Here is a 25,767-nt window from a genome sequence, read left to right as displayed (position 1 = left end):
TTAGTGCAGGGGCACTCTGGAAGGAAAGGTTGAGTTCGGAGAGCAACATGACCAAATAACCTGTTCACTTACTACTGTAAAAGGCTGTGTAGCTGCGGAATTTTAAAAAAAGTAAACTGTATGGGCAGCCTAAACTGTACAAGGGTGATCCCATACTCTAAGGTTGGACTTTTCTACCTTAAACGCAGTGGCAGTGACAAGCCTTAGACAACCAGTCATGCCTCTTATAACTGGTGGTAATTGAACAGACGAATTTGCAATGGGTCGCCTGAGGCTCCCGTGTTGTTGCGTTGAAATGCCGCTAGCAAACCCTTGGCATTCATTAACAAATAGTTGGAATGGCGCAGGAGCATTAAAAGCTGTGTTAATTTTCTGAGTCCATGATATTCCGGCAGGCATGCTAGCAAGGAGGCTTGTTAAAGAGGAGCAGCCATTATTCAATATTTCGGAATCCAATGTCTACAATAATTGATCATTCCCAAGAACAAAAGCATTTCAGTTCGGGCATGAGGAGCTGGTGCATTAACAATAGGTGCAATTCATTCTTTAGCAAGTTGCAGAGTTCCTTGAGAAAGCCTGTGTATCAAATTCTGTACAGTGGGCTGGCAAAGCGGAAGTTTATTGAGGAATACCTTATGTCCCAGGTGTATCAACAAGGCGACATTGCTTTTTTCATAATCGACTCCAGTGGGAGAGGCAGTAAGCAGAGCATTGGTGTATTGTAAAATTCAACTTTCCCCTTGCAACCGGAGGGCACTTAAATCCTATCTGACTGCTGCGGCATAAACAGAGGGCTCTCAGTATTCCTTTGAGGCAACCTGGTCGAAGTATACTGTCTTCCACAGTATGTAGAAGCAAACAAAGACTAGTTATTCTTACGTAATGGAGAAAAAGGCAGAATAACATTCAGATGCGGCAGGAAGACAGTAGGGGATAAAGTCAGTATTGGGTGCTATGGGAGAAAGGGGTACAATTATCTTGTTAACAGCCGTTAGGTCTTGTACAAAACGTCACTCATGATCACTACCTGGTTTTGGAATTGGTAAAATCGGAGTAGAACAGAATGTATTTTCTGCAGCAGAGTGGAATGTACGAGTCCTTCATGGTTTTTGTGTATTGCTCACAGGGAGGGAGGCACCTGCGAAAGCAGCAAGGGTACGGCATACTCAGGCAGAGCAGAGAGGAGCAAGCAGATCAAACTTTGTATTAACAGGGAAAGGGGTAAAGGTTATACATCCAGCTTGAGCTGAATAAAGCTGCAGAGTAGCACTAGTATTAGGCAGAGATATACACTGAGTGAGGTTCCACTCCTGTAAAGTCTTAAGCTTAGGTCCGAGTAGTTTAGGAGTCACAAGAGGGGTTGATGGCTATAGTGACATGAGGGGTTTGAGTTTGGCATTTTTAATCATCTTTCTGTTCTTTATTCAATGACACTTTTGTGACTATGCCCTCTGGACCATAATAGGTGTGTCTGTTTAAAGAAAGAATTTCTGCTCTATTAAGTATGGAAAGGACCTTTTTTTTATATATATATATAGTAACTCAGCTGAGATGTTTCAGTGTATATGGCAGTGCAAGGTAAATGCATCAAAGGTTTACATGTCAGAAGAAGCTGTCGTAGATAATACGCATCGCTAGACAGTTTAAGAGTGTCTGTTCTGCTGTACTACTAGAGCACGGTTGTCCTGCAAGTCTATTCCAGCAGAAGACTTGCATGTGTGTCAGAGACGGGAAACAAAATCAGTTATACTTTCTCCCAATTTTTGCATACAAAATCACTATGCTGACGGACTTCCCTATCAATGGCAGCCTCACACTGTTCCTTTAACCAGGTTTCCTTGGTAATGTTATTTTTCTCATTATTTTGTGCCCTCTATTGCTCTAGGAATTTCAAAATCACTTTATCCTACGCTCTGACTTTGCTTCTTTTTGTTTCTCCCCTTTTCCTGTTCCACTGTGCAAATTATAGCCATGTCCCATTTTTTTGAGTCCCCTCCACTCTTGCAGAAGCGACCCTGAAAATGGGCTCATCTTTCCTGGGTAATTCTCTGGCTAGAGACTGGTCCCCCTCCTGCTCCTTGGCTTTAGTTTCCTCAGCACTGTAAGGTGGGGCTTGGGGTGTTTGATTCTGTTGTATAGATTCTGCTAATGTTAAAACTTCATCCAGATCTGAATCTGTGCTGGGATCATGCTGTCTTAGACTATTTAGGCTGAGATACAAGTCTTGAGACGGCTCCTCTTTCTTTTGTTTGGAAGTCGTTTGTCAGTCTCCCTTTTTGTTTTGGAGGTTGATGTTTAGCTATCTCCAACCACTTGTTCAAGTCGTCAAGTTTATTGTCGTTTAATAAAACACATGCACACTGACAACGCCTCCCCAAATCAGGGTGTAAAGCACAGCAGCACAGACAACACACAACGGCTTATGAAAGTAAGGATAAAATCTACAGCTGAATTATGCACAAATTAAGAGCATAAATTTAAATGTAATGTAATTTGTATTACTTGTATCCTTATGAATTTTGTATTTGTATTTATGCAATTTATATAATATTAATAAAAATATTGAAAGGGAAAATATTTAATTTTCTTTATATCAAAAGACCCCCCCCCCCCATAGGACCACCATCCTTGTGTCGAACCATACAAGTCAGTGGTAAAAGGAATCATTTACTTGCTACCTCCGGTTTCCAGCCATATCTTAACAACAGTGGAGCCTGGCAGTACCAGCGTCTCTCCCAGGGATTCCTTCACTCATTCAACCATCAACCATTTTTTCTCATTTTCTTCTTTGTCTTTATTGGAAACTCTTACCCTGCATTCCTCATCAATTTTACTATTACTACTTCAATCTACTTGCCTGGTCCTGCAAAGAGAAAAAGAAAGCTGCAAGCGTGAACAAAATTTCATTCTGTTCACCCCTTTTTTTTTAAACTTATCACTAATCAGAGAACATCTTGGATGCAGCTACAATCCACATCCTTACTTCCTTACTTCACATGATACTGCGGTCTTTCCTACTTGGTCTTGCCGAACCATCTTTCTTACTGATCATGGGTTGGAATTGGGGGCTCAAAGTGGATCATGCAAAAGGTGCACTAACATTTTGTAGGGATCCTGCCGGCTATGCCAATTTGTCAGAGAATTTTTAAAATAAAGCTCAATACTAGACTTCAAGTGGCTAATCTTTTATTTTAGCATGATATTGTGGAGAACTCACAAGTGGAACTCTGAAAAGTTTGTGTTTATATGTAGTGGCAGACAAGTGAGCAAATCCAATCCCCCCATTAACAAGACAGAGTGATTTGTGGTTCATTCATCTTCTATCTGAAATGAGGGATTTTGGCCAAAACTATAATCGTAGTTATGCAGGCTGGGAACTTTAATTACAAAAACAGGATATTCTTAAGGACAACAAACTTTAGCAATAGGCACAGCTCTTTTAACCATATATTTGAAATTTTCATCCACAATGTAAACAGGCCTTTAATTTATTTTGTACTTTACAGATCTTCTAAGAAATCCAAGATTACTTAGCCACTAAATTTCCAGACCCTGTCCACTTAACGTGACTTCAATTTATTTCTAGGCAATGTTCTGTCACGCTTAATGGACCAGCAAAGTTAAATTCCAGCTGAGGTCTGTGGGGTTGGGTAAAGTACTCTTCTGATGCATGGCATGGAGCCTGGGTGGCTGCTTTTGTGCTATCCAGGAGCCACCATGGGATTCACGTTTCACTTGGTTTAGTTTTAAGAATCAGAATCAGATTTGAAATCACTGACATATGTCATGAAATTTGTTAACTTTAAGGCAGCAGTACAATGAAACACATGATAAAAAAACTGAGTTACATTAAATATATATATGTATAAAATATATGTGTATATGTGTTGGTGCGTGGTCAAGTGGTTAAAGCATTTGTCTAGTGATTTGAAGGTCGCTAGTTCGAGCCTTGGCTGAGGCAGCGTGTGTGTCCTTGAGCAAGGCACTTAACCACACATTGCTCTGCAACGACACCGGTGCCAAGCTGTATGGGTCCTAGTGCCCTTCCCTTGGACAACATCGGTGGCGTGGAGAGGGGAGACTTGCAGCATGGGCAACTGCTGGTCTTCCATACAACCTTGCCCAGGCCTGCGCCCTGGAAACCTTCTAAGGTGAAAATCCATGGTCTCTCAAGTCTAACGGATGCCTAAGTTAAATGTTAAAAAATGTATATATATATGTGTGTGTGTGTGTATATGTATATGTGTGTATATGTCTGTTAAATAGTTAAGTTAAAATAAGTATTGAGTTAGTGTTCATGGGATCAATGTCCATTTAGAAATTGAATGGTAGAGGGGAAGAAACTAAGTGAGTGCCTTCAGGCTTCCCGACGGTAACGTTGTGACGAGGACATGTCCTGGGTGATGGGCATCCCTAGTGATGAACGCCACCTTCCTAAGGCACTGCTCCTTGAAGATGTCTTGGATACTCCGGAGGCTAGTTACAAGTTTCTGCAACTTATTCCAATCTTGTGCAGTATCCCCTCCTCCCCTCCTCCCCTCCTCCCCTCCTCCCCTCCTCCCCTCCTCCCCTCCTCCCCTCCTCCCCTCCTCCCCTCCTCCCCTCCTCCCCTCCTCCCCACCGACCCATACCAGACAGTGATGCAGCCAGTCAGAAAGCTCTCCACGGTGCATTTGCAGAAGTTTTCAAGTATTTTAGTTGACAAACCAAATCTCCTCAAACTTCTAATGGAATATAAGTGCTGTCTTGCCTTCTTTATAGCTGCATCAATATGTTAGGTTAGGTCGTTAGAGATATTGATACCTAGGAATTTGAAATTGCTCACTCTCTGCATTTCTGATCCTTCTATGAGGACTGGTGTTTGTTCCCTCATCTTACTCTTCCTGAGGCCCACAATCAGCTCCATGGTCTTGCTGACGTTGAGTGCCAGGTAGTTGCTATGACACCACTCAACTAACTGGTATATCTGGCTCCTGTACAGCCTTTCGTCACCAGCTGAAATTCTGCCAACAATGATTCTATCATCACCAAATTTATCGATGGTTAAATGATTTTCACTCAGAATCCTAGTGCCATACATATATAGAGCACGTAAACAGGCTGTTCAGCCAATCCATGCCAACCAGGTTTCCTACCTGAGCTGGCCATTTGGCCTACATCTCTCTAAACCTTTTCCATCCATGTACTTTGGCTTCCACTCGTACTTCTGCCAACCTGTTTTCTGTCAGTGAGTCTCGTGATTGTCTCCCTCTAAGTGAGGCAACCAGTCTTCGGGGTGAGCTGTGTTGTACCTGTGCATCTGATGCTGAGCTCTGACTGTTGGCTCCTGTAACTTTTCCGACTTTGGTCTCTACCACTGTTCCAATGAGGCTTCAGTATGAGCTTGAGAAACAATCATAGTCCTACAGGACCAAAGCAGGCATTTTGGCCCATCGTGGCAATGGCAACCATTGTACTTAACCATACCGGTCCCATTTACTTGCATTTGGTCTTGTATAGAACCTCTGCCTTCTATTCAGGCCTTGCATTTTTCTAAACATTGACTCAAATATAAATAAAGGCATCCATTAGTCTTGTGAGACCATGGATGTGTGCCAGGAAAGTCTTCACTCTCCAGGGCGCAGGCCTGGGCAAGGTTGTATGGAAGACAGGCAGTTGCCCATGCTGCAAGTCTCCCCTCTCCACGACACCGATGTTGCCCAAGGGAAGGGCAAGGGCCAATACAGCTTGGTACCAGTGTCGTTGCAGAGCACTGTGTGGTTAAGTGCCTTGCTCAAGGACACAACACGCGGCCTCGGCTGGGGCTCGAACTCATGACCTTCAGATCGCTAGTCCAATGCCTTAACCACTTGGCCATGTGTCCACTCAAATAACATCAGATATTAATCACAACTCCTATTGATAATGTAGCAGTATGGGCTAACATTGTGGAGTGAATGGAGTGAGGTCATGTTCTAATATTTGGGATTGGGATCTTCTATTCATTCATGGCCATGAGGGTGGTGTTCATTCCTGGTAACACCTATTTTGTATCACCAGACCCAGGGCACCTGAGTCTGATTTTTCTGTTTCCCTCAGTCCCTAGATTCCTACTCGGAGGGAGGTCTGCATTCTAGACACATTGAGTCTTACCAGCATTATATTAAAATAATTAAAAGAAAGCCTGTATCAGAGAAAAATAATTGGTGTACGGAATGATAGCTCGAACACTGCTGAATTGCTGGTTCACTAATATTCCACAAGGATGAAGATCTGCTGTACTTGACTCATCTGGGACAATTTGTGACTCCAGACCAAAGCTATCTGGTTGATTCTTAAGTGGTCCCAATTTCAGGGCAAATTTGTGATTGTCTTGTAGTTTTTCCATGCTCACTTCCTCTGTTTGAGCTCTTTGTCTTCTGGTACTGGCCGCAGGCAATCAACTTGAAACATCTCCACAGTCGCTACCTGCAGTAATTACTTTTATTTCAGATTTTAACAACTGCTTACCTTTGATCTTGTTTCATTGTTAACTTGGTGACAAATTTTAATATTCATCACCTTTTTATAAATGAGTTAATGTTGGTACAATTGCTAATTTTTGGGGAAAAAATGACAAATTTCCATTAAAATTGAGGGAAGTAGAAGTGTTCCATGATTCTTTGTGAGCAACTGTTGCTATAGTGAAAATGATGCATCACATTGCTCTCAGATACTTGTAGGTTTCAGATGAAAAAGGAAGTTCCTTCTAGGTTATATTGTTTGTGTAGATATTTGATTACATGGTACTGCCTTTTTCAATGCAGCTTCTGTTCTGGTTACGTGGATTTTCTTACGCCATGGTTGACTAACTTTCTGCATTGAGTCTGGAAATTGGGCTGGGCACTTTCTGTGGAGAATTCTGCTTGTGCAGATGAGATTTTCTGCAATGTGTGTTCATCAATCAACATCAGTCCTAGTTCAATGTATGCTTGGAATGCCTCTGAAAGAAACTACGTCATGCTGAAACAAACTTTGACTGTCGGTCTCTCGCAACCTTACCAGGTTTTCATGGTACTGTTTGCTCTGTAGCTGCATGGTTTTAAAGGGGGAGGGGGTTGGTGTGGTGGGGAGGTCCCACTAAGGGGTCCCAGCTCATCTAGATAGATGTGTTTGAAGTTACCCCATTTACCTGTCCTGTGGAACTAACTACTGCGCACACCATCTGGTTGGTCAGGGATAATGATAAGATGGCAAACTGTTTTGTTTTGTCAGCCTTAAGAGGCTGATAATTGGTACAGCCTGGAGCAAATTGGGTTTGAGATGATTTCCAAATTAAATGGCATCAATCATTTGAGAGCCAAAACAGCCCAACTGTAACATGGAAATGATTTCTATGTCGGGGTACACTTGATCCTGTCATTCTCCAGTGCAGGGAAACTTAGACAAGTCCGTCCTAGGGGACTTCCAGGACAACACGGTCTTAACCCCACGGACCCTGACTGGAAGATCCTTTTGCTCAGTGTCTGGGTGAGGGGAGTGTTTGTGGCACTCATTCAACACATCTCTTTGCTCTTCCTCCCCTCCCCCCCCCCCACAACCCACTCTCTAACCCCTGTGATCTCCCAGCTCCTCTGCATGATCTGATTTTCCCTGATAAACCCAGCATTTTTCCTTTGCTCCTTCTTCCTTGTTCCCAGGTCTTCCACCGTATTATTTAAGAGGGGGATAATTATGGTAAATTCTATACTCGTATTTGATTAGGAAAACGTGATAATTAAGAGTTAATATTAAGGGAGAATGTGAATAATCTGCATGCACCTTTTGAGTCCCAGGCATGTCTCATTTCACTGCAAGTTCAGCCCCGCCCCAGCAACAGGGAAAACAGAGGAACCTCCACTCCTTTTAGTTTAGTTCAGTCACATTAAGGCAGTCTGTTCCGCTCGATTCATGGAAGGGATTTGAAAAGAGAGATCCCCTCTCAAGAAGGGGTTAGTGGACGAGATGAGAAAATGTGTCGTGTACATGAAAGAGCAGGAAGTGGATCTTAAAGGCGCATGATCCTTCCTGAATCAGGCCCACAACAGGTAAGTGTTGGTATTATTTCCTAATCTCTTTCAGTGGTTATTATTATCAGGAACTGAGGCTCTGCAGTGGAGTGGATCAAATCCTGAATATTCTGCTGATCACGTACTTTATTACAAATACAATCAAATTAGTGTAGGGGGGGTCAAATTTAGTAGAGTAAAAGTTAAAAGATGAAACCCTTCATATTTTCCTCTTTTAATTTCATTACTGTGAATGCATTCCCCATTTTAAATTTACTGTAGTTCAATGGTCTTGAAAGAATGAAAAATTAACCCTTCTGAGTACAGGATTTCGGACAATCCCACTTCCCTCTGATCCTTTCTTGAAGGTGCGTATCTCCATGTTTGGGTACTAACTGCTCTTGACACAGTGCCTCGTTCTTGACACACTGCCTCGTTCTCTGCCTGTTAGCCTTTCTGGTGAGCATTTGTAAACTTCTCTACTGAAGCATAGCTGAGTACAGTTATTCATATTTTGGATCAAAATATTAATATTTGCTGTGGGGGGTGGCTAGCCATTTGACAACAAGCAGGAGTGAAAATAATACCCTGTATCTTCTGCATTTCCCAGATGGTGCAGTACAGCACTAAGCTTCACCCTTATCAATACTAAAGCAAGAACTGCGAGTCTGAAATAAATGCTGGCAATCTTCAGCATGTCAGGCTGCTTCTGAGGAGGAGGGACAGAGTTCTGTTGAAGGATGGCCAATCTTCAATGTTGCTTCTGTCTTTTTCTCCACAGGTGCTACCTGACAACAATTTAGAAACCAATTCAATGGATTGCTGATATTGATTGCTTCCATGCTATTCTGTACTTTTAGCTGTTAGGAGCTGCATGACACAGTATCAATCAACGTTTGCAGAAAGGTATCTAACTTAATGCTCCAATTGAACTGTAATTATCCAGAGGCGGAATGATAGACTGCAGTTCTATTAAAGATTAAAGCAAACTGAGATTGTTCTCCAAGGAGCTGGACAGCTTGAGTGGAAAGCTAAGAACCAATGTGATCATGGCTGTAAGTAAAGAGAAGCTTGCCATACATTCTGTTCTGAGCCTTGGGCACAATTGTACTTTACAGGAGTGGGGCACGTGAATGAAGTGGTCGTAAGTGACCTGCTGCCAGGCCAGTTTCATGTTAAGGCAGCTACTTCCATGAGTGAGAGTTTGGGAATAAACAGAGGCAAATGAATCAGAAATTTTATGGAACAACAAGTTATTGTGATCTACATTATATTGCATGGAAGGATTGTGTTTGCAGGTTCAGTAGCAGGTCAGGCACGTACCCAGCAGAAATGGATGCAAGTGCGATGAACTAGGATCGAACCGCCAGCACAAGCACAATAGGCAGAATGGCCTCTAGCAGTGTTGTACGATTTATTTTCTGTCATAGTAGAAATGACTGGGTGCAAACTGCACTGCCAGGACGAACAAATTCTAATAATCTTTCCTGGTTTCCCAAAGCAAATCAGCGCCTGCTGAGGTATGAAGAGGGGTGTGCTGGATATCCCAACCTATGAGTTCACTCTGCACCTTACCTGCTTTCTCTCATCTGGTCAATTTTTCAGTGTCAGGCACTTGTTATATTTGACTGATGAGACACTTATCTTTTTAATTCTAACTTCAAAGCCCTGTTATCAAAAGATTTGATTGAATCTGTGAGCTACAGCAAACATTATTGACTGGTTGTGCTTTTTCCTCTTGCATGTTAAAATCAAGTCTAGCATCCTGAAGACTTTGGCTGAAACATTCTGATGTTTCCCCAAAAGTGGGAAGTATGTTGTACCAGTAATGTGCCAATGGTCATTTTAGTTGAGGTCCTTACAGTGCAAACTTTATTGAGGCCTTGGGTGCTATTAATGGGCCCCTGGGGGATCAGGAGCTCTTTGTGTGACTGAGATTATAAAATTGTGTGAGAATGGGTTAGTTGATGAGTTAAGTGGCTGGTAGATTTGAATGTAAATGGCAGGTTTATTAACCTGGGCCACTGCCTGGTTCACTAATCTTACTCTCTTTTTAAAAAAAATATATCTTGTATACAGAATGGGGAACATATGAATCAGAAGTACGAGTAGGCTACTGGGTCCTTTAGGCAGTCTGTAGCATTCAATGATCAAGATTGAGCAGACAGTAATTTCAACAGCATTCTACTCTACCCAGAGTAACCTTTCACCTGCTTTATCAAGTTTCGCATCCAGCTCTGCCTTAAAAGTATTCAAAGACTCTATTTCCACTACTGTTTTGAGAAGAATTTTCCAAAGATTCTCCTTGTGTGAGGGAGAAAACTTCACCTCATCTCTACCTAGTTCTCAACCCCCTCGTGACAACATATCTCTGCAGCCATCCGGTCATGATGGTTTAGGATCCTGTGTGTTCCAATCAAATCTGCTCTTGCTCTTTGAAGCACCACTGGCTACAACCTTTTTTTTCCTGGTAAGATAACCTACCCATTTTTAGTATCAGTCTAGAAAATCTTTTCTGTACTGCTACCAAAGCATTAAAGTTCAAAGTAAATTTATTATTAAAGTACATTATGTTACCATATTCAGTCTTGAGGTTTGTTTTCCTACAGGCATACTTAATTAAGCTGTAGAATAATAACCATAACAGAATCAATGAGAGACCGCTAAACTAGGGCGTTCAACTAGTCAGAAGACAACAAACTGTGCAAATACAAAAAGAAGAAATGATAATAAATAAACAATAAATATCAAGAACATGAGACGAAGAGTTCCTGAAAGTGAGTCCATTGGTTTTGAGGACCTTTTGGTGATGGGGCAAGTGAAGTTGAGTGAAGTTATTCCCTGTGGTTCAAGAGCCTGATGGTTGAGGGACAATGACTGTTCCTGAACATGGTGGTGTGAGTCCTGAGGCTCCTGTACCTTCTTCCTGATGGCAGAAGCAGGAAGGGGGCATGACCTGGGGTGGTGGGAATCCCTGATGATGCATGCTGCTTTCCTGTGACAGTATTTCAGGTAGATGTGTTCAATGGTTGAAAGGACTTTACCCGTGATGGTCTGGGCTGTATCCATTACTTTTTAGAGGATTTTCCATTGAAGGGCATTGGTCTTTCCATTCTAGGCTGTGATGCAGCCAGTCAATATACTCTCCACAACACATCTGGAGAAGTTTGTCAAAGTTAACATTCGTCATTATGTAACAAGACTAATATTCTAGATATGGTCTCACCAATGTCTGGACAACCAAAGCATAGCTTTCCTACTTGTGTATTTAGTTTCCCAGGCAATAAACAAAAACATAGTTATCTTCCCTAACATTTTGTTGTACTCACATATCATCCCTGTGAGTATTTTACACTTATGTGCACAGATGTCTTACATCTCAAAACACTATAGGCTCTTTCTATTCTGATGGCATGCTTCTTTTTCACATTGCAAACACACATGTTCACAGTTTCCCCCCCAGTAAATCTTGCCATTGAATATTTGATTGGATAGAATATTGATCTAAGATTTATGAGGCAGATTTATTTCCAGAAGCTTTTGGTGGTCACTGTTTTCCATTGTGTGAACCATCTCTTTGCTGCCTCCCACAGCCTTGGCGATCTCTTGAATTCAAAAGGTTATGAGCAGATCTGCTATGGTTGGAGTAAATGTGTTACATGTTCTAGCCGATACAGCTCCAGTTCTCACGTACAATGAGTTATCACTGGGCTAACGTGTTTTTATCTCTCCATACGTGCTGCTGAGCATGCTGAGAACTGACAGTATTTATTATTTTTATTACAGATTTTAGAACCTGTGTTTTATCACACCATTGTCAAGATTATTCATGAGTTCCAGGTGAACTGCAACAGTGGGTGTGTGAAGCACTGAAAGCTGCCCAAACACTGCTCTCTCAGAAGACCACAGCACATACAATCTTATAAAATCTAGTAATATCTTTTTTCTTGCAATATCCCAGGCACTTTGTGAACTGACATTTCTGAAAAGCAGTCATTATGTAGCCTCTTTCCACAAAGCAAATGAATAATAATAGCAAGCCAGTGGGACTAATTTAAGCCAGTAAACGACTGCATAGTATTGTTCAACCAAGTTGCACTTACTTTAAGGCACAATAATACTGTGCAGTCCGTGGGCTAGTAAGTTTGCAGATGACTTTCAGGTTGCTAGAGCTATGAATGGTGTGGATCGTTGTAGGTTGCATCAGGACGTTGACAGAATGAAGTTCTGGGCTGAGAAATGACCGATGGAGTTCAACCCCAAGAAGTTTGATTCAATTTGAAAGGTCAATTTTGAAGGCAGGATAATTGCTTAATGGCAGGATTCTTTGCAGCATAGAGGAACAGAGGGATCTCGGGGTCCATGTCCATAGGTTCCTCAAGGTTGCCGCACAAGTTGATAGGGTGATTAAGGTATGTTGACCATCACTATGCGGGGGGGTTGAGTTCCAGAGCTGTGAGGTGATGTTGCAGCTCTAAATCCCTGGTTAGACCACACCAGGAATATTGTGTTCAATTCTGGTTGCCTCATTATAGGAAGGATGCAGTTGCTTCAGAGAGGATGCAGAGAAGATTTACCAGTTTGTTGCCTGGGTAGAGAGGATGTCTCATAACGATAGGCTGAGTGAGCTAGGGTTTTTCTCTTTGGAGCAGGGGAGAATGAGAGGTGACTTGGAGGTGATAAGAAGCATAGGCAGAGTGGATAGCCAGAGAACTTTTCCCCAAGTGGAATTGGCTAATACCAGATGACATAATTTTAAGGTGATTGGAGGAAAGTGTAGGGGGATGTCAGAGGTAAGTTCTTTACATGGAGTGTGGAACATCCTGCCAGGGGTTGTGGTAGAGCCAGATACATTAGGGTCATTTAAGAAATTCTTAGGTAGACATATAGATAGAAAAATGAAGGGTTATGTAGGAGGGAAGGGTTGGATTGATCTTAGAGCAGGCTAAAAGACGGAGGGCCTGTACTGTGTCATAGTGTTCTATGTTCTGTATTCATGCCATTAGGTCTAATGACAGTTTTACGATTTACAAGTTGAAATTGTGGCTTAATAGATATTTATAATTCTGGTACCTGAAGGTCCAGGTCTGATCACTGATTATATCAAATTGGCTGATCTTAGCAGGAAGTAGAGTACAACATAAATGAAGGTATTGGAGCTCCCAAGATTAGCTGCATTTCCCCTTATCAACAGTTTGTAATCTGTAAGAAAGCTTGTAAAGTCATTGGGTGCAAGTAATCAAAACAAAAAAAAAACTGCACATGCTGGAAATCTAAATTAAAAGCTGAAAACACTGGAATAATATTAGCATGAAATATTCACTCTTCCTCTTCCCACAGATGCCATTTGACCTGCTTTGTACTTTCAGCAGTTTCTGTTTTTGTTTTAGGGGGAGAACAAAAATGGCTACTAATCATGGAATGACCCACTGTGCTGAACTCTTTCTCCAGACTCTCATGCAGAGTATCATTTGAGCAAAGTACTAGCACCTAACAGCAGGACGTTCTACATCGAATGAGCTCTGTTTGCAGTGCAGTCATGCTAATTTGCATTTAGATACCATGTAATAATGGCTAGATAATCTGTTTTGTTAGTTGTGTTTGAGCATTCTCCTGCACCCTGGACATGTAGGATTGTGCTATATATAATAAATAGAATTCTGTATTCATCCCATGTGATAATTTGATTACTACCTGCAGTCTAAGATTGATTATTGTCTTATGCATTGTCCCTTTTGGCTTTTGTCCCCAGGAGTCTTTCCACTGCCCCGTGCAATGAATCTACCAGCAGTTATGAGGCTGACATCAAAGATGAATCCGGGAGTGAAACTCTCTTGTATAACAGTAAGATGCCCTAGTGTGTACTTGCATTCTATGTGCATTGTTTATTTAAACAGCAGATTTAACAGCACCAGATAGTGACAGTCCACTGGGTCAGAACATGTGAGATGCTGGTTGCATTAAAAAAAACTTTGTTAAGAAATGACTGGGCTTTGTATTAAGAAGCTTGCAGGGTCAGTATTTTTAAAGGGTGAAGGACCACCACCTCTGGTTTAATATCGAGTTCTTCTGTATCCTCATTTAGTGATAGACACTAACTTTGAACCTTCCACATGTTCTTGCCCTTAAAATGATGTTACCTATCTGCCCTTCATAGTCGATCAATGAGACCTTTACTATTGATATTTAGATAATTATTAATCAGGAACACCACGCCTGTATTTTGGTTACAGAGAAGGTCAAAGGCTGGGTATCCTGTACACATAACTCATCCAGACCACCCAAAGCTGTCAACATGATTTAATACTCTTGAATTGCCTGAGTAAGTGCAGCTCTAACAACCCTTTAATAAGTGCAAGGGTGAACCAGGTGAGTTGATCAGCAGCCTGTTCACAATCCTAAGCATTTTTATACCTTCCACTGCTGGTCCATTGTGGAAGCAATGCATACCATCCTCAAAATGTTACCAATTTGGGCCACTCCAACAGTACCTCACACACCTGTGACTACTACTACCAAGGACAAGGGCACCAGGTTCGTGGGAGCATCATTACCAAAGGATTCCTTCCACGTCGCATTCCATCCTGACTTAGAAATACTGTATATTACTGTTCTTAAATTATTGCTGGGTTTAAAGTAGGGAGCTCCCTCCCAAATAGCTCTGTGGAAGTACCTCCAGCTGAAAGAGAGCAGTAGCCAAGGGAAATTGGGGATGAGCAGTAAATTCTGGCATTGCCATCAGCACCTGCATCTAAAAAAAAATGATTTTGAAAGACTATAAAATTATTTTATGCAAATAAACTGGAAAATACTCAGTAGGTCAGGCAACATTTGTGGAGTGAGGCACAGAGTTAATAATTTAGCTTGATCATTTCCAATTTGTTGAGTGTTTTCTGCGGGACCATTTTCTGTGTGTATTTCACTTTCAGCAACTCTAGTGTTCTGCGTCTGTTGTCCCTTTAAGAATAGGATAAATGCAGAGTGGTTGGAACAGTTATATTAAACAAGTTGTGTTAATAGTAAACTCTTTATTAGTCTTGCCAAACCTTTGTGTTGGGAGTAAGAAGCTGGGAGGGGAGAGGTGGAAGACATAAAGTGCTGAAGAAGAAAGCATCTAATAAGAGAGGGCAGTGAACTATGGAAGAAAGGAGAGGAGGAGAATGAAAGGTGATAAAGTCCCTCTGTTGCTATTTCTAGGTAGTGGATTCCAGATCCCCACCACTCCAGTGAAATGATTTTTTTCTCCTCAAACCCCCTCAAATCATTATAGCCATCAACAATTATTTACACAAAATTTCTTCAATATTATTACAAAAATTATCCTTGAGGATCATTACCATGTTTTTTTGGGAGTCATTGCCTCCTGTTGGTCCACTCAGTAACTGATTGGGATCTCTGCAGCATGTTTCCTTTACCTTGCCAAAAAAGGTAATTTTCTGTTTGACCCTCGTGGTAGTGCTGACCCATCTGCGGATATGATACTCTGGTAACTAGTAGCCTCTGTTATCCTTCTCAGCTGGTTCTTCCCCCTAGTGTCCAAAGCCCAGGAAATGCGATCAGTGGAATTTTTGACCATGCAGTATGTCAATGCTAAACTTGAATCTACAGAGGCAGATTTTGTTTGCCAGTTTCCATGCCCAGCTGTTACTCAGACTATGGACAGCTAATGCGTAATAGAGTAGGAATCAAGCTTTCATCTGAATGAATCAGGAGACTGGAAGCCCAATGCATGGACTGAACTGAAAAGATTTTAACCAGCAAAAGGTTAAAAGTAGTTAAAAGTAAATCAAAGAAGTATCTTTTTGCTTTTTTTTTTGCAATGCTCTGATTATAACAGATGGAAGTTTAAGTACTGGGGTCTTGCTGTTGCTGAATTTTAAACTTATTGCATCCAGGATATTTCCCTTGATGTTATGTTGAAATCAGCAAGATATTAACCAAGGTGCATATCAAGGTAACCAGGGACATGGCCACTTAATTAACCGGCTTTGAACTGAAATAAGGGATTTTTTCTTGTATTTTGTGGCTCACATTTCATGATTCAGTCTGTCTGTCTGTACTAATGGATCAGTCAGGAACCTTGCCTATAATGCCCTATAAATCCCTCTGCACTGAAAATTAGATTGCAAACTACAACAGTGAACTTAACCTCAATTTATTACTGTGCCGTCATAGTATAATCTCTGGCCAATTTCTAACCGATGCATTGAATCGGTTACTTCACTTCGTTCACTTCTACTGGCATAATACAGCTAATTTCAGAACCATGCAATTGGAAGAAACACTTTGGATAGAGGAAGTGCAATAACGACTATTTCGGGGACGTCTACAATGTCCAGAAATTTGATGGGGCACTTCCTACTGTTCACAAAAGACAGGGTAATGGTAGCTCAGTGGCATCTGAGGCCTTGGACAGAAGTGGGTCTGTGGCCCAAATGGTTATCAGTATGCCACACAACGGTTAACTGTGCTGTGCTGTTTTTAGGCTGTTCTCCCCCATTAAGTGGGATATTTCCCTGCTGTCTCCTGGGTTGCGTTTGGTGATTCCATTGTGGTTTCATATAAATAAGCCCTTGATGAGACTGTTTTTGTTTTAACCTCTGGGGAAAACTAGTTTTGCAATTGAGTTGCTAAATATAAAATAAAGGAAATGGAAGGATTGGAAATGAATAGTTATGGCAAAAGAACTCTTGGCGCATCCCCTGTGCTCAAATTTGCTGGGCTCATCAAGGTTTGATAAGTAACTTTGAAAAATTGGTTCTTTAGAACAAAAGCTTGAAACCACTTCCCATTTGAGAACACTAGGATGAAAACAGGCATTTGTAAAGAAGACTCCAAACAATTTGAGACAAGGAACATCAGTCTTTCTACAAACGAAGCATTCTTTGGACAAAAGAGCACGCACATCCCATGCTAATCAGAAACTTGAGGCAATGACAGTAGTGAGTTTGTGTTTTTGTTCGGGTCCAGTGATCTACGGTGGCGCAAGGGAGATTTTCCTCTTAATTTTCAGAATTGCATGGCAACTCTGAAACTTGCAGTGTTCTTCCAGATGATTTGGAATTATCTGTCTCATTCCCTCTGGGGTGTTCACTTGTAGGATGATTTCTTTTTTTTACATTTTTTATTTTTATTTGAATAAGGAATTCACAAGTATCATGTACTTTTCTCACATGTATAACCTTTTCCATTTTTTTATATGTATAAAACTATAGTTATTTATACATTCTTAAGTACACATTGAGATGATATAAAAAGAAATTAGACACTTAAATAGATAATTATGTACAGTGGAAATTCTAATCTATTAGGCTAAGTAGTGGTATTAATTGCTAAGAAAAGTAGTAATAATAGTGGATGAGTAATAGTTTCCATATATCTCTTCTGGATCACTTCTGGTCCAAAATGTTGTATGTAACAACCATTGTAGGTGTTTATATCCTAATTTGTTCATGCTTGCTCCTGCCCCCAAACATAATTATCCGATCCCTATGTACTTATTTACTTAATTTTGTCATTTTTTATCCCTTACCCAAATCTTTTCCTTTACTTGTATTAATTCTCTATTTTCCAAAAAAAAACAAAAACAGTAAACATTTAGAGTAGAGGTGCTTACGTTAGCAATATTACTGTGTTGATGAGAAGAGCAGTATAAATCATTAGGAGTTTCATCTAAAGTCTGCTCGCATTGGGGATATATATTCAATCCATTTATTCCAGATTTGATAAAATTTTTCTTTTTGAATTCTCAGGGAGTAAGTCAACTTTTCCATTTTAAATATTTCCGAGATAATTTTGTGCCAATCTTCTAATGTAGGTGGTATTGGATTTAGCCACTTTCTAGTGATTGATTTCTTACTTGCCGCTAAAAGGGCCTGCAGCAACTTTATATCTTTCTTCTGTTCAAGAAACAATACATGCCCCAAATAGAGCGTCTCAAAGTTCAGAGGTATCTGGGTCCTAAGTACCTTAAGTAATGTTCTATGAATACCTTCCCAATATAGACTTAATTTAGGACAATCCCAGAAAATATGGAAATGATTTGCCTCCTTGGAGCCGCACCTTCTCCAACACGTCACGTTTGTATCTTTATATTTTTCCTGATATGGGGTCTTGAAGTATCTTATAATATGTTTCCAGCAATGTTCTCTCCAAGACAAAGAATTAGTCGAAGACCACTGAAAGCTGCATATTTTCCCCCAGGGCTCCTCTGAAAGTACCAACCCTGCTTCTTTCTCCCACTTCTCTTTCTTTCTTTCTTTTTAAATCTTTTTATTGAATAAGTATACAAAAAAGGTAAGCCATATAAACATTAATACAATGTTAAAGTATAATAAAATTCCAAAAAAAATACTATAAACAATGTAATTTAAACATAAGAAACCAAGATAACATAATAGTATACTAAATTTTATATATATCAATGGAAAAAAAAGAAAAAAAAACCCCAAAAAAACCCACCGTGCAACTAACTAAAAGCAAAGCAAAGCAATGGGCTAACTTGAAACCAAACAGAGTTAAACTTAAAATCACGTCCTCAATCCCGACCTCCATTAAAAACAGTGAAAAAAAACAAGAAGGGTAAATATTACATTAAATGAAAATATCGAATAAAAGGTCCCCAACTCTGTTCAAATTTAAATGAAGAATCATAAAGGTTACTTCTAATTTTCTCCAAATTCAAACATAAAATCGTCTGAGAGAACCAAAAAAAGGTAGTTGGAGCATTAAGCTCTTTCCAATGTTGTAAAATACATCTTTTCGCCATTAAAGTAAGAAATGCAATCATTCTACGGGCTGAAGGGGAAAGATTACTAGAAATTTTAGGTAGTCCAAAGATAGCAGTAATAGGGTGAGGAGAGATATCTATATTTAATACCTTAGAAATAATATTAAAAACATCTCTCCAAAAAGTTTCCAAAGTAGGGCAAGACCAAAACATATGAGTTAAAGAGGCTATCTGCCCCGAACATCTATCACAAAAAGGATTAATATGCGAGTAAAAACGCGCTAACTTATCTTTGGACATATGTGCTCTATGAACCACTTTAAATTGAATTAGGGAATGTTTAGCACAAATAGAGGAAGTATTAACTAATTGTAAAATCTGCCCCCAATCATCCACAGAAATGGTAAGCCCCAATTCCTGTTCCCAATCTACCCTAATCTTATCAAATGGAGCTTTCCTAAGTTTCATAATAATATTATAAATCATAGCCGATGCACCTTTCTGACATGGATTGAGGTTAATTATCGAATCTAAAATATATGTAGGAGGAAGCATTGGAAAGGAAGAAAGTATAGTACTTAGGAAATTTCTAACTTGTAAATATCTAAAAAAATGTATTCTTGATAAGTTATATTTATTAGATAATTGTTTAAAAGACATAAGGGAACCATCTAAAAATAAATCCAAAAACCGTAAAATACCCTTAGTCTCCATTTGATAAGATTAGGGTAGATTGGGAACAGGAATTGGAGCTTACCATTTCTGTGGATGATTGGGGGCAGATTTTACAATTAGTTAATACTTCCTCTATTTGTGCTAAACATTCCCTAATTCACTTCTCTTTAATATACAATGTGTTTACATTTTTAGCATGGGAGAGTGCATTATATAGGCGAGAAACTGATTTACTAGGTATTGAACCGCAAGCCGAATTAAGAATCTTGAAAAATTCTAATTCTACTGTTGATAGGTCTGTATATCTACAACTCTGGTTAACATAATTTCGTACTTGAAGGTACCTAAAAAAATCATTGTGTTCTAGGCCATGTTTGTCCTGCAGGATTTGGAAACTTTGTAATACTCTTTTATGTATAAATGAGAGGTAGGTTGTAAGACCTTTCTTTATCCATAATTCAAATCTTTTATCTCCTCTGTTGGGAAGGAATTCGGTATCATATGCACACCATCTGAAGAGTTTTAGCATGTTATTAATTCCACATGAATTAACCACCTTCTGCCATACTTTTAATGTAAGATCTATCCAACTGTTTTTAAATTTTTCCAATTGGGCCATCAATCCTTTGTCAGCTATTGAGGCCTGTAGAGGAAAACTGTCAACCAATCCAAATTCTATTTCCTTCCATCTAGCCTTATATTCCCTATTACACCAATATAACAGAGGGATTATCTGTGAGGCATAAAAATAATTTCTCAGGCAAGGAGGAACCATACCTCCTCCTTCCTTCCCTAACTGTAAGGTGTTATATCAAATTCTAGGTTTCTTTCCTTGCCAAATGAAGCAGGAAATCCATTTGTCCCATTCCCTGAATTGATTATCATCCACCTCCACAGGTAAAGTACGGAAAAGATACAGTAATCGAGGAAGGATATTCATTTTTATAGTATTTATCCTTGAATTTAAACTTAAAAAGGGGATAAGATTCCATCTATGCATATCTGCTTTTATCTCTGAGATTAATGGCCCATAATTTACCTGTGACAGCGTTGAAAGATCCTTCGGCAGGGTTATTCCTAAATATTTTAATGATTTAGCTTCCCACTTAAGATCATATGTATCCTGCAATTTTTTGGATGATGTATGATTTAGGGACATAACCTGCGTTTTCTTTACATTTATTTTATAACCTGATATTTTCCCAAAGTCATCCAACAATGTAATCAATCCTATAAATGATTTTTCTGGTTCAGATAGACTAAAACATCATCTGCGAATAACGCCACTTTCTGTTCAATCCCTGCCACCTTGATACCTCTTACGATTTCGCTCTGTCTTATTAGTTGGGCAAGCGGTTCAATATATAGCGCAAAAAGGAGAGGAGAAATTGGGCATCCCTGTCTAGTGCCTCTCTCTAAAATAAAGGAGTCAGAGAGGTCCCCATTTACCTTAATTTGAGCTGTAGGGCTGTCATATAGAGTCTGAATTACTTTAATAAACTTTTCTTGAAAGCCGAATCTTCCTAACACTCTGTATAGGAATGCCCAACTAACCGAATCAAAAGCTTTCTCAGCGTCTAATCCTACTACCATTGTCTCTGTCTCATTCTTATTAAGCTGTTCTAATATGTGTAGAGTTCTCCTTATGTTGTCCTGTGTTTGTCTTTGTTGAATAAATCCAGTCTGGTCTAAATGGATTAGGCCAGGTAAGAGCTTTTCCAATCTGCGCGCTAATATAGATGTAAATAGTTTGTAATCTAAATTAAGAACACTAATTGGCTGATAATTGCCACATTCTAGTTTATCATTACCCTCTTTAGGAATAACTGAAATAATCGCTTCTCTCCAGGAAGGTGGAGTTTCTCTTCTCTGTAAGATTCAATTAAAGGTGTTAAGTAGTAATGGGGCTAACTGTGACTTCAGCGATTTGTACCACTCTGAGGTAAACCCATCTGAACCCGGGGACTTTCCAGCCTTTAACCTAGAGATGGCCACATTCAGTTCTTTGGCAGTTACTGGTTCTAATAGACTTTCATTTTGTAAATCTGTAAGTTTAGGTAGATCTAATGAATTCAATAAACTGTCTATATAGGGCTCATTGGAGGCCCGTGGTTGGGAGTACAGCTCTCGATAATATGTTTCAAAACTCTCTTGAATTTTCCCTTGTCTTTGGAGTCTTTATTTTATGAATTGTATTGTCTGCTTGTTGTTTTCGTAATTTATATGCTAATAATCTAGCTGATTTACCTCCTACTTCATAATTCTTTTGTCTCAGGTAAAGAAAATTTCTTTGAGTTTCCAACGTATAAATATCGTCAATTTCACTTTGCAATTTCCTAATTTCCTGTTTTAAATTTGAATTACTTTTGTTGCTATCTACAGCTTGAAGTTGTTTTAATTTTCCTTGAAGGTCTGCTAATTTTTGTGCATTGATTTTTTTCATGTGAGTGGTAATGGAAATAATTTTTCCTCTCAGTACAGCTTTCAATGTATCCCATAAGATCACTGGTGATGTTTCTCCCATGTCATTAAGGTCTAGGTATTCTTTGATTTCTCCCCTTAATCTCTCCATTACTTTCAGGTTATTGAGTATGTGTGAATTTAACCTCCAAAGGGTTTTCCTCATTTTCCTTTCCAGGATTAGAGACATAGAGACTGGGCTATGATCCCACAGATCAATTGTTGCAATATTACACTTTTTTATCCTGAGTCTATCTGTATTAGAGATAAAGAAATAGTCTATCCTTGAATACGCTGAATGAGGGAAAGAATAATGTGTATAATCTTGACTAGTGGGGTGTAATTCCCTCCACACATCTATAATTCCCAACTCCTCCATCAATAAATTCATCTTCCGAGTCAGAGGTTTATTCTGAGTAACTATTCTTGAAGAATCTAATATAGGATTTAATCTAATATTAAAATCCCCTCCACAAATTACTACCCCTTGAGAACTGACCATTAGCTCAAAAATGTGTCTATAAAATGACCATTCACTACCTGGAGGAGCATAAACATTCAGCAATGTTATTTCTGTACCTTCTATTCTTCCTGTAATTTTTACAAATCTTCCATCTTTGTCTCTAGTCTCTGAAATATGTTCATAATTAAGAGTACTTGATATTAAAGTAGCTACCCCTCTTTTGTGGCTCAATTTATATGATGAATAAAATACATGCTTAAAGCCCATTCATTTTAATTTTCCATGTTCAGATTGGCTCATATGTGTTTCCTGGAGGAAAGCTATTTGTGCCCTCTCTTTTTTCAATTTAGACATAATCTTATTTCTTTTAATTGGATTCAAAACCCCATTAACATTATAGGAAATTATTTTTGCCAATTCAATTTGCATTTTTCTCGAGTAGAAAAAAACTCTCCTTTTCTAACCAAACAGTAAACAATCCCTTCTCAACAGTAAACCAAAACATATAACCACACCCTAGACATTTTTGAACGTATAACATTTGAACATTTTTCCCGACTTCCCACAGTGAGGCCTGAGCACCGACCCGCCTCAGTTCAGAGGGATAACCTCTATCTTCACCCTGTGTTAGAGGGCCCTCCGCAGTTTGAATAATCATAGAGAATTTTCTCCTATTTATGTCTCAACCATATTGCTATCATTCAAGTTATTCCGTCTAGTTTATTTTCAGATACCAGCTTTCATCTTACCTTTAAGTCCGAATTGCTCTTTTCAGTCATTTCTCTTAATTAATCTGTGTTCTCTGTACATTCGCGTCTGAATATTTGCAGCTTTTCCTTGTAGTTTGACACTCTGGTTCGTGTGGAGCGTCCTCGCCCCACTGACTGCCACGACTTCTGCCGAATCCTCTCCAGTAGCGACTCCGGTTGGGTGATAACTTTAATAGGTAATCCCCGGTCCACCAAGTCTGACGTTGCCTCCTGCACCATAGCGTAAATTTTTGACCCTTCGTCGTAAAAGACTCTCAGCCGAGCTGGATACATGGTCTGAAATCTGATGTTGTTTTCCTTAAGGACCCTCCGTATTTCCGCACATTCCTTCCGTCTGGCAAGGATCCCCGGTGCGTAATTGTGGTCTAAACCGATTTTACAGTTGCTCCACGTGAAACCTTTCTTTTGCCATGCCCGTTTAAGCACCTCTTCCTTCGTTCTGTAACTGAGAAATCTGACCAGAATCGATCTGGGCTGGGCGCCTGCTGGAGACTGTGGTGCCAACGCGCGGTGAGCCCTTTCTATCTGTAGGTCTTTTGCGGCCGGTATATCAAGGTTCTCTCTAAGCAGCTTCTCCACGAAGGGAATCATCAGTCCGGGTTTACCTTCAGTTCCTTCGGGAACTCCGTAGATCCTCACATTTTCCCTTCTTGAGCGGCCTTCTTGGTCTATGAGCTTCCACTGGAGCTGCTCTTGCAGCTTTAGCATTTCTGCTATCATTTCCTCGGCATTTTGTAGCTTCTCTTCAATTCCAACAATCCTCCCTTCGGCTTCATCTATCCACGAGTTAGTTTTTACTATTTCTCCTTTAATAGCCTCCAGCTGTTTGTTGTTATCTTGTCGGAACTCGCGAATCTCTCCGAGAATCAAAGCCAGAGTCACCGATTCCCCCTCATTCTCTCTGTCCTGGCTTGCCGTAGGGGAGCTAGGCCCATCACCTTGCTGCGTCTCTTTATGTTTATCAGCCTTTGGAGCGGACTTTTTAATCTTGTTCTTAGACATCACCCTTGTCCCTTTTATTAATATAGTTATACAATATTAAGTATTCGTCTAAATTCGATTTTGGGGCAGTTTACCTTCTTTTTGGCCGAGAGACCTTTTCCTTACGCCGCCATTCCCTTGGTGACCCGGAAGTCGGTTCGTAGGATGATTTCTAATGGTGAAGATACGGGGTGAAAATTTAAGGCATTCATCCTCTGCTTTCTGGCAAAGTTGAGCCACATGCCTGTTTCCAGCTTTACCGCAGTTGGCAGACATCAAGGTTATTTGCATGAAAGAGGCATAGCACCAAACAGTTTTCCAAATTGTTTTTCCTCTCAATCCCAATGAAACTGAAATTGCCAAAAATATGGAAGCTGTTTCCTGCTTTATATCTTGTGATTTAAATCAGGGCAGCACCATTTAGATTGAGAGGCAGGAATACAATAAACATCTGAAGGCCTTGTATAAGGGATCACAAAATGCTATAACAGTTGTAAGGGACTGAAAACGGTTGTGGAACAAGAAATAGGAGAGAAGTTGACCTCAAATGACCTCAGAGATTTCTGCTCTAATCACAGTTGATAACTTTGTGTTTTTCTGGGTGGGGGGAATTGGAGATATAATGCCAAATGATTGTAGTTACTGCCTTTTATACCACTGACTTTTAGAGCAGCAATGAAGGTCCTCCATCTCTGTCTGTCCTTGACTGTCTTCTCTATTGTGCCCCAGTGTGTGGTTCAGGGTCCTCATTTCTGCCTCTATGGTATGGTACCAAGTTATCTATGGTCTCCCATATTTCCTCTGTCCCTCAGGGTCCAGTGAAATGCTATCTTGATGATGATGTTCTCTTCTCATCGCGTGCCCAATCCATCTCTAATGTTGCCTCATGATGATTGTAGCCATGTCTACTTGGTGACACTGAAGGAATAGGGTGTGGTTGGAGATCTTTCTTGGCCAGAAAATACGGAGGATCTTCCAGAGGCTCATGGTGTGGAATTACGACAGCCTGGCAAGATGGTTCTCTGTCATGCGCCAGCGTTCTGACCCGTACAGGGTGTGGAAAGAACACAGCTCTGGTACAGCTTCACCTTGGTGTGGACACAAACGCTGGTAGTTTTAGGACTGTTGATGTGGAGAACTCCACAGAAGTACACACTTTTAGTACAGATCAGCAAGTTAAATAAAATGGAGTAAGAAGTGAATAAAAAGGCCTCTTGGCAAATTCTTTTTGAATGCTTGGACAACAATATGCATGAATGTGGCACTGTATTATAGTAAATATGCCCGAGTAACCAACAAATTTTGATGCGCATCAAAGCTGATGACTGAAAACATCAAGGAGTGCAAGGAAGAAAGAGATGGAGGAATGGACAGGCTTAGAGAGGGAAATTCAGTGTTGGAGAGAACAAAAGGGACAGCCACTGATGAAAGATTACGAATAATCTATTGAGCATCAGATCTAACTTGGAAGAGTGCAGAGATCTCAGTGGGTGGTAGAGCCGAGGGAAATCAGAAATTGGGAAGGATAGCCCTTGGAGGAATTTGTATATGAGGCTGATAATTTTAATATTGTCATGCTGTTTCAGTGGAGAGTTAGGTCAGTTAGCTTAGGGGTGATGAGACCTGGCACAAATTAACATATGCTGATAAGTTTTGAACGGTTTAAGGAGGTTGGAAGATTTG

At 40.1% G+C, this 25,767-nt stretch overlaps 1 protein-coding gene across 4 annotated transcripts in view; it reads left to right on the top strand.

Annotated features, from left to right (window-relative positions):
* LOC134337913 (rho guanine nucleotide exchange factor 10-like protein) overlaps window positions 1–25,767 on the top strand; it is a 225,223-nt gene that overhangs the window by 81,481 nt on the left and 117,975 nt on the right. For 2 of the 4 annotated variants that reach the window (XM_063033279.1, XM_063033278.1), the window contains one exon: window positions 13,759–13,850. The exons of 1 other annotated variant lie outside the window; for it this stretch is intronic. In XM_063033279.1, the coding sequence (XP_062889349.1) occupies window positions 13,759–13,850 (92 nt within the window). Of the gene's footprint in view, window positions 1–7,588; window positions 8,046–13,758; window positions 13,851–25,767 lie in introns of those variants that run through there. One more of the 4 variants, XM_063033280.1, reaches the window with a different exon arrangement.

Source organism: Mobula hypostoma, chromosome 25 (assembly GCF_963921235.1).
Source record: "Mobula hypostoma chromosome 25, sMobHyp1.1, whole genome shotgun sequence".
NCBI classification, from domain to species: domain Eukaryota; kingdom Metazoa; phylum Chordata; class Chondrichthyes; order Myliobatiformes; family Myliobatidae; genus Mobula; species Mobula hypostoma.
Note: the sequence above shows the minus strand (reverse complement) of the source record. Positions and strands in the feature narration are given on the sequence as shown.